Here is a 9,854-nt window from a genome sequence, read left to right as displayed (position 1 = left end):
TATTTTCAGGTCTCAATTCAATGCAGGTCTTTCATTTTGAAAAGTCATCTTTCCAAAAGTGATAGTGTTTTGTATGCACAGAGCCTGTTTTGGGGAGGCATTAAGTTGTTGATTTGGAGAAGGCAATGACACCCCATTCCAGCACTCTTGCCTGGAAAATCCCATGGATGGAGGAGCCTGGTGGGCTGCAGTCCATGGGGTCGTGAAGAGTCGGATATGACTGAGCGACTTCCCTTTCACTTTCCCGCATTGGAGAAGGAAATGGCAACCCCCTCCAATGTTCTTGCCTGGAGAATCCTAGGGACGTTGGAGCCTGGTGGGCTGCCGTCTATGGGGTCGCACAGAGCCGGACACGACTGAGCGACTTACCAGCAGCAGCAGTAAGTTGTTGATCACTGGGCAGGTTGTAGGTCCTGTTTTCTGCTATTGTTTTATTGTTTGGGGGCACATTATGGAAAGAAGTTGTCTTAGTGGCCAAAGACCATGTTTCTGGGGTTATTAACTCATGGAGCTCACTAGCCAGGATGTAAGTCTCTTGCCACCACAGTTTGATTATTTTGGGCCATGTCTCATGCTTCTGCTGCATGGTTTTTTTGCTAAGCAAGTTAGCTTGGTGAAACGAGATGCCAGTCCAGGTTCAATGCACGATATTGGACGCTTGGGGCTAGTGCACTGGGACGACCCAGAGGGATGGTATGGGGAGGGAGGAAGGAGGAGGGTTCAGGATGGGGCACACATGTATACCTGTGGTGGATTCATTTTGATATTTGGCAAAACTGATACAATTATGTAAAGTTTAAAAATTAAATAAAATTAAAAAAAAAAAAGAAATCCAAGCTGGCTTTGATGCTAAGCATTTGTTTTGCTTTATGTGTCAAGCAAGCCTGCATGTTTCAGAATTTTCCCATTATTTTCTTGAGTGTCATTAGTCTTATTGTGGTCTCCCCAAACCCCATAAAGTTTCTTCTCTATCTACAGTTTCCTAATGAAGTTTCAAGCTAACTGTTTGAACATTCTGTTCTCTTATTCTGTCCCTACCACCTCGGGGCACTCCTAGGCCCCAAGTGCAGGCTGCAGTGCCCTCAGCGATCCTGACACCCCTCCAGAAAATGAGATGCAGCTCTGAGAGCCAGGAGTCTAGGCCCCTAGTTCTGCTGTCATTTTCTGCCTCCCCCTTGTTCTGGGCTATCCCCTGCCAAGTGCTGCAGTCCTACCTGCCTGGATAGGGCCCTCAACCTCCCTTCCTCCACCGACTCCATCCTACTGTTGCTTTGCCTCTAGAATCACCACCCTAGGGAGTAACTGGTTAGAGTTAGGGTGACCTAGACATCTGGCAAGTCTTCAATCAGGAGGAAGAAGGAGGGGGCCTCTTTTGTTTAGGTCTAGATGTCATTGAATCTGTCTAGCCAAGCACAGGAAGAGGCAAAGAGGTCTCATAGAGAGGGTAGACTATTCCAGTGTAAGCAGGGGTCTGACTCCAGAGTGGAGGGAGGACAGACATACTGGAACTCCAGGTGGGATCTCGGCTGCTGGAGGCTGGGTCCCCAAGGCTTCTTGTCAGTCTGGGGCCTCTGAGGATCATCCAGGCTGTGGTCTTCCTCCAGAAGCCAGGGAGGGTCATTTTCCAACATTTCTAGTGACTCTTTGGGTGCAGATTCATTCCAAAGGGCCCCAGGAAAGCCCTGGGGAGCAGATGCTTTGCAGTCACAGAAGGAATTCTGCCACTAGAGAGGGAATGAGCTCTTCCCATGATGAAATGAGCTCAGTGGCTGCACCAGCCTGTGCAACACAAAAACAGGTAGATATGTCCCCCAGGTTGACTACGCCTGGGTCCTGGGAGTTGTCCTGGCCAAACCTGACACTGGGCAGGAAGAACACGTCTTCATGCAGATGAGCCCCTAGTGCTTCGGTGTTCAGTGAGTCCCCTGCACAAACAGACTCTGTGGAGCTGGGGGTGGATAGAGGCCTGTCCCCTGCCTCACTAGAAAAAACTTTTTACTGATACTCCTTGATTTTAGATCATTTGAAGACAGTGGTCCCTCCTGCATCCTTAGATCTCCTGGATGCTGAGTTCCCATGGAAACATCCCAAGCTTAGACTTCTGCTTTTTCCTGTTTCCCTGAGTCCCTATGAAGTCAGCTAGCTCTTCCTAATGTTCACTGGGGCACATTCGTCCATCTTCCCCCAAGTAGGCCTTCCAGTTCCTCCTTCGTGGAGCATGGCAGAGCCCTGCCTTGGCTTTCTCACACTCACCAGGCTGGAAAGGAAACCAGGGGTGAATTTCGACTTCTCTCTGAAAGTTATTTGAAGTACTGGTGGAAAGTGCCAGCATCCTCATGGTTGTTACTTAATCAGGGACTGGATGATTCTCTTCGTTGCTAATCTTGAGCTTCTGCAGCTGCTTGGCCAAGGTGATTGCCGGAAGTCAAAGTGCCCTTAAGGCATATTCCAGCTTAACCCTATTTTAGGGGTTTTAACTCTATTTAAGGGACACCCACATCTCTGGCTGCTGATGGGGATGGTGGGAATTTGGTGAATGCCATATCCAGGAAGTTAACAAACTGTAGAGTAGCTTTCAGGGAAGGCCTCCTTCTTGCCTTCCATATAGAATTGTTGGGGCATCACAATGCCAGGCGTGGAGAGGTTCCATCTGTCTGTGTTCTGAGACCTCAACAGAACCAGTGTGTCAGCCGGCCCAGAAGGGGCTTCAACCCAGACCCTTTGATGCAGGATTTGCACCTCCCCAGGGAGAAAGTCCGTGTGGCTACCTGTTCTTAATGCAGAGCAAAGGAAAAACTGAATTGTATTTGTGGGCTTAAAGTTGAGCTCCCATCAGAATCTCTGTAAGTGAGAGCCTTAAGGGAGGGAGAGGGGTTGGGGTTGGGCGGGAGGGCGGTTTCAAAGGCGCTTTGGATTTCTTGTTCACTGGCACTGAGGGAAGGTCAGGTTACCCAGCTACATTGGGAAGGAGCCTTTGAAGGTCATGTTGAGGGTACAGGTCGCTGGACAGAGCCCAGGCTGGGATGTGCAGAGGACCCCTGAGCCTCCGGTTTACAGCCATTTGCTGACACAGATTTATGTCCTTGGCCCACGTTTATTTCCCTTCAGGAGAGCCCACGACCCTAAGCCATAAGTGGCTTTCAGGCAAAACAATGCCTGTCCAAGGTTTGGCCAGCCAAAACAGTTCCATCCTCTCCTAAAACACATTCGTAAATGTAATAGCCTAGCTTCACAAAGGAAATGCCCTTTTGCCTCCAGGGAGGAAGGAAGTCTGGATCTTGGGTTTGTCTTGGGTTTAAGGGATCCACTGGTCCCTTTTTAGCCACTCCCTCTTCTGACAATTTCACAAGCCTAGGCTAAGATAAGTCTTTGAATTCCTCCAAACAAAGCACACTTTCTTGGGTACTTTCATGGTTTTGTTACAAATGTCTGGTCCCTCTGTTCTCCTGGCCAGCTCCTAGGTGTATTTTGATCTGACCAGTTCCAGGGAATTCTTCACTCTCAAAATCTGGAGGACCCATCATCCCTCCATTACACCTCTGTTCCTCTGTGAACGGGAACATGTTTCACTGTCTGACAGTGTAGAAGTGACAGTGTGATACTCAGGAATCTTACTTTGTTTCTTTGTTTTCTGGGGTGACATCACCATCCACACAAAGCTGTCTGAATGTGAACATTTGGTTGATTTTGATGTGGCCCAAACTCCCCCAACGAATGTACCTTCAGGTTAGTTTTCTTCTTTTATATTTTTAAATATTTTGGTAACCTATTGTGAACAGACAGGATCCCATCAGTTGTATGTAGTGAGAAAGTAAAAAAACAAAAACAAAAACAAAAACCACTCAGCCTTAGCTGGATGGAAATCTAGTAGTAAGATAGCACTTTATCTGGAAATGGAAATTTCAGCCAGAATCGGAAAACTGTGTCCTGGAAGGAGAAGAGGGTCTGAGGACTGAGCACACTGCTCCACGCTGGAGCATTGGGCTCTGACAGATGTACCTGCTGGGGTCTTCATGGGACAGTCCATGCAGGCCACGATCCTGTGGAGAATTTTCTTTGCCTTTCCATTCACGTTGGCAATTGTATACTTTGCTTTTCCGTCTACATGCAGTTTTACCTTTATCCCAGACAGTTTGGTTGCTTCTCTGATTTTCTCCACTTGTACAGATCATTACAACATTTCCTAACTAGATAAAATTTGACAGGGTAGGGGCAGTGAGGGATGGGTTAGGGTGGGGTGAGATTTAGGGGATGGGGCCACACAGAACAGCATCTGGTGTCATAGATCCCTGATAGGGATAGAACTCATGCCCCTGCTGTGAAAGAATACAGTCCTCCACACTGAAATTCAGGGAAGTTCCTGGAATTGATTTAATGAAAGACATCTAATTAGGAGGAATTTTTGGGTGACATTTTACATTTTAGTTTGAGACCAGTGATTATAGTTCATATTATTTTACAGTTTTGTGATTTGACTAGCCTAAAGGATTTTGGGGGTTTCTTTTTGTATTAAAAGCTAAAGACTTTTTTAATCCCATGGGATACAAAAAAAAAAAAAAATCTGTAGAATATTTGAAAGAGTGGAGGTTTTGTTCTGAATGCGAGTGCTTTGGTCCACTGAACCAAATGGTAATAACATTTGTAGAAGAGACACCCAGTGAAAGTGACTTTTTTATGTAGTGACCTAACAGCACTCATTGTGTGAGTTATTGGTTGGAGTTTAGAGACAGGCTGTGTTGGGCTAAACTCCTGATTCCTGTTTTCAGCCCTCGAGTAATAATCAGAAGCTTTCTCTGAAGAGAGTGGGGTCAGCTGTCAGACTCCTAGGTATCTACCGGCCAGTAGGGCTGGGATTAAATGCAGCAGCCAGGAGATACGGGATGGAGCAAGAGGTCACCTTGTCCCTTTGTTGCTGCCTGGAGAGATGCTTGTCCATGTGCTGGTGGGACAAAAGCTGTGACTTTGTGGCCAGAGGATGTCTCTGACCCTGCCTTGGTTCCCTGAGGGTGGAGGGACAGCAGGGTCTCCCCGGTTCCTTGACCAGAGAAGGAAACGCCACCCCCCACTCCCATGCCCTTGCTCTCTGACGTCCTCCCAGGACTCATTCCAGAGGAGGTTCTTCAGGATGAACGTCCAGGCCCCACCCCGACTCCTGGAGCTGGGCGCACAGTGCCTGCTGCGCAATGAGGCCTTGGCCATCATGGCTCTGGAGGAGCTGCCCATCGAGCTCTTTCCACCACTGTTTATGGAGGCCTTTGCTGGAAGGCACACAGAGGCCCTGAAGGCGATGGTGCAGGCCTGGCCCTTCCCCTGCCTCCCACTGGGGGCCCTGATGCAAGACCACCAGCCTCATCTGGACACCTTCCAGGCAGCACTCGATGGTCTGGATGTCCTGCTTGCTCAGGAGGTCCGCCCCAGGTAAGGTCAACCTGGCAGACTGGTGAGGCCTGGGGATGTAAGCAAGGTGCAGACAGGGCAGGTGGATGAGGACTCATATGGAAACAAGCAATTGGATGTATAGGACTGGTTGAGGGGGAGAGGGCAGAAAAAGCATGTGGGCCACCCCCCATTATCCCTTAAAGTGGGAACCAAGGGGGACCTAGAAGCCAGAGGAGCTGTGGTACGTGGAGTGCAGAGAACTCATGGGGTCCTGGTGCCCATTGGCCTCTGCATGGCTCAGCCTTTCCCCTGCGGCCTCACAGGCAGTGGAAGCTGCAGGTGCTGGACTTGCGCCGGAAAAACAACCAGGACTTCTGGACCCTGTGGTCCGGGATGAAGGTCAGTGTTTGCTCACTGCTGGAGCCTGAGCCAGACCAACCAATGCAGAAGAGGTGCAGGGTGGAGGCGCAGGCGGGGCTGAAGCCAGAACAGGCCCCTGTGGAGGTGCTGGTCGACCTGTGCATCAAGGAGGACACTCTGGATGAGACCCTCAGCTACCTGCTGAAGAAGGCCAAGAAGAGGGGGAAGCTGCTGCACATCCGCTGCCAGAAGCTGAGGATCTTCACCATGCCCATGAAGAGCATCAGGAAGATCCTGAAGGTGGTGCAGCTGGACTCCATTCAGGACCTGGAGGTCAACTGCATCTGGAAGCTGGCCACGCTGAGCAGGTTCCTGCCGCACCTGGGCCGGATGGGCAACCTGCGCCGGCTGCTGCTGTCTCGCATCCACATATTGCCACATACCACCCCGGACCAGGAGAACTGCGTCAACCAGCTCAGTGCACAGTTCCTGAACCTGCCCCACCTGCAGGAGCTCTACCTGGACTCCATCTCCTTCCTCGAGGGCCGCCTGCACCAGGTGCTCAGGTGAGGTGTGGCGCCAGCTCTGCAGCAAAACCTGGCCTCTTTCATTTCTTTACCATCGGGGTGTCTATTTGTGCCTGCTGGGGACATGGCCAGTGTGCACAGGCCACTTGGAAGTCCTCACGGTATGGCCGCTCTGTCCCTGGGCTTCTTGTCAGGTCACCTCCCTGGTTAGGGTCAGAGGCGTGGCCTAGGTTAGATGCTGCCAAATGGGACTTGTGCTGGGAGTCCGCATAGTGGGGGTCAGGTGTGATGCCCTTGGGAATTCTTTCCGAGAGAGTGATGTCTTAGCTGAGACGATGACAGAGAATGACAAAGAATTGTAGGTGATGATGGATGAATTGTAGGTGATGATGGATGGTTTGTGACCCCCGGATATCTGGGGGATATGCACCCAGGGATCGTCTGTAACTGCTGGGACCCACCAGCCCATGTCTACTGCATCCAGCCTGCTGTTGAATTCAACTAGCCGTGTCCTGTACAAACATCTTAATTCCTGTGAACAAAATACTAGTAAGCTGAAATAGGCAAATAATCTTTGTTTACAGTTTGTTTCCCACATTAAAAATAGTTCATCATTTTGTGCAGGGGGAGGTCATAACCATATGAGCATGACCTTCCCCCTGGAAGAACCCCTGCCTTCCTGTCAAGGAGGTGAGAGGCCAGCTCCAAGCCAGTGAGATCCCCTGTGTTCCTGTGAAAGGGGCCTCTCCTCCCCATATCCCTCTGCCCCTGACACTGACTGCTCTGTCTTTCCCCAGGTGCCTGAACACCCCTCTGGAGACCCTGTCGATCGCCAATTGCCTGATTTCGGAGTCAGACCTGACATACCTGTCGCAGTGCCCGAGCGTCAGCCTGCTGAAGGACCTTGGCCTCAGCGGGGTCAACCTGACCAGCCTCAACTTGGAGTCCCTGCAGGTCCTGATTGAGAGGACCTCAGCCACCCTGCAGGAACTGGACCTGGATGAGTGCGGCATCATGGACTCTCAGTTCAGTGCCCTCTTACCCTCCCTGAGCGGCTGCTCCCAGCTCACCACCTTCAGCTTCTGTGGCAACCCTATCTCTATGGCTGTGCTGGAGAGCCTGCTGCACCACACCATGGGGCTGAGTAAGCTGAGCCACGTGCTGTACCCTGCACCCCTGGAGAGCTATGAGGATGTGCATGGCACCCTGCACCTGGGCCTTCTGGCTCAGCTGCATGCCCGGCTCAAGCAGCTTCTGTGCAAGTCTGGGCGGTCCAGCATGTTCTGGGTCAGCGCCAGCCCCTGTCCACACTGCGGTGACCAGATCCTCTATGACACCGAGCCCATCCTGTGCCCCTGCTACTTGCCCGACTAGCCCAGCTCATGAGTGGCAGGCTGAGAATGAACACAACAGTTTCAGACAATTTTTCAGTGTAAGCAGGAGAAAGTGATTTAGAGTGGGCAGTAGGGGAGGGCTTGGTGGGATTTTTGGAGAGATATGTTCCTACACAGTTAGAAATGTGAATCTGATTTTTGGAGGGGGAATTTTGGGCTTGGTAGGGTGATGGGGTCATTACCCCTCTGTTGGATTGTTACAAAGAAATAAAGGGAACTTCAATGTCAATCATTTGGTGTCCTCTGTGACCTGTGACCATGATTCTCCCCTTTAAATTCATGACTCTCCTGTTAGTGGTTCTATAAAACGGCCTGAGCATGAGTGGGGCCTAGATGCTCTCTGATAGGCCAGGATCAGCTAAAGGAGTTCAGGGCACCATCTTTCCACTCCCTGTGGTTCTCATTTCCAGGGCATCCACCTCCTCACTTATTTCTGAGGCTGTTCAATCTGTCATCATATACAAGGTGCATCCTCAGGGCCTGGACTGAACTAAGTGTCCAGGAGTGAGCACCGCTGGTGGGAATCTTCTTCCAAGGAACCCCTACTACTAACCCCACCCAGCCACTGGGGTTTTCCTCAGTGGATCCAGCAGATGCAAAACCTCCATCTCGGGCCATGGGCAGTGCCAAGATGGGTTCACTGTACAACGTCAGGCCCGGAGTCCTGGGGCATATTCACCAGCAGACCATCTGGAGCCTTTGGGACACACCAGCCCGTGCCCACCTTCCCACTGCTCAGCTGGATCTGATTCTTTGGGAATCAATGGACTGTAGCCTCCCAGCGTTCTCTGCCCATGGAATTCTACAGGTGGGAATACTGCAGTGGGTAGTCATTCTCTTTTCCAGGAGATCGTCCTAACCCAGGCAGATTTTTTACCATCTGAGCTGCCAGGGAAGCCTCCAGTTTCTAAGAGAAAACCCAACATCCTTGAATCCATTGTCTAAGTGTGCTTTTATGCCACTAATATTACCACAGGTTTTATTTTGTTTTTATATTAATAAAAACTTTCACACACAATTATTTGTTCAAAGGCTGATGGAAATCCATTCCCAATTGTCAAAAAAAGTCACTTCTGAGTTGAGTATTTCAGTGTTGATTCATCTGTACCTTTTTTTTTAAAATCTTAATCCTTACGTTTTTACCTTAAGCCACATGGTAAAGATAAAATTTCCTCCAAATCCTGGTTATCTGCCAATTTGACAGCATTAAGGCTTTTAACAAATTCTCTTTACCCATCAGACCTCTTTGCTTAGACCTAGTCCTCTGAGATTCAGAGATATTTAGTAACTAAAACAAAATAATGATAATCAGATCAGCCCTTCAGAGTGGAGGGCTCCAACTACACCACTTTTTCTGGCCAGTGGAGCTGAAACCAGCATGGACCAGCCAAAGTTTAATCTAGGAATGTCCTAGAAATTAGTATCATTTTGATTTGAGCTTTCCTGGTAGCTCAGATGGTAAAGAACCCACCAGCAATGCAGTAGACTCAGGCTTAGTCCCTGAATCGGGAAGATCCTCTGGAGAAGGGAGTGGTTACCCACTCCAGTATTCTTTACTGGATAATTCCATAGAGGAGCCTATGGAATTGTTGGGCTACAGTACATGGAGTCACAAAGAATCAGACAGGACTGACTAACACTTTCACTTTACCTTTAATAATGTGGGTAAGCAGGTGGTGCAAGTTGTCATTGAGTTTTGCAATGTGTCATGGTCCATTAAGGTTCAGTCCCTCTCTGTACCACCCTTGCATTTAACCTGTGAAACCATCCTTTTACGATTTCTTACTAAGCGAATTAGAACTGAGAGCAGAAGTAGCAAGAAGCCAGACACTCTGGACTGATGAGGTGAGGATCAAGGAGGAGAGTGAAATAGCCGGCTTAAACCAAGTATTAAAAAAAACTAAGTTTGTGGCATCTGGTCCCTTACTCCATGGCAAATAAAAGGGGAAAAGGTGGAAGTACTGACAGATTTCCTCTTCCTGGCCTGTGCAATCACTGCAATGGTGATTGAAACCATGAAATCAAAAGACAGTTGCTTCTTGTCAGGAAAGCTGTGAAAAACTTAGTGTGTGGAAAAGCAGAGACATTACTCTGCTGACAAAGGTCTCTATAGTCAAGGCTATGGTCTTCCTAGTGGTCATGTACGATTGTGAGAGATGGACCACAAAGAAGGCAGAGTGCCACAGATTTTTGC

The 9,854-nt window shown here is 49.4% G+C and overlaps 1 protein-coding gene across 1 annotated transcript; it reads left to right on the top strand.

The window, feature by feature from the left end:
• Nucleotides 1–2,498: 2,498 nt before the first annotated feature.
• LOC132344498 (melanoma antigen preferentially expressed in tumors-like) lies at nucleotides 2,499–7,889 on the top strand. The gene is made up of 5 exons (XM_059884121.1): nucleotides 2,499–2,843; nucleotides 3,660–3,726; nucleotides 5,099–5,418; nucleotides 5,703–6,305; nucleotides 7,064–7,889. Exons 2-5 carry the CDS (start codon nucleotides 3,691–3,693, stop codon nucleotides 7,638–7,640), a joined length of 1,536 nt encoding a protein of 511 aa, XP_059740104.1. The 5' UTR covers nucleotides 2,499–2,843; nucleotides 3,660–3,690; the 3' UTR covers nucleotides 7,641–7,889.
• Nucleotides 7,890–9,854: the final 1,965 nt, after the last annotated feature.

The sequence above is a fragment of the Bos taurus genome, chromosome Y, assembly GCF_002263795.3.
Source record: "Bos taurus isolate L1 Dominette 01449 registration number 42190680 breed Hereford chromosome Y, ARS-UCD2.0, whole genome shotgun sequence".
NCBI classification, from domain to species: Eukaryota; Metazoa; Chordata; class Mammalia; order Artiodactyla; family Bovidae; genus Bos; species Bos taurus.
Note: the sequence above shows the minus strand (reverse complement) of the source record. Positions and strands in the feature narration are given on the sequence as shown.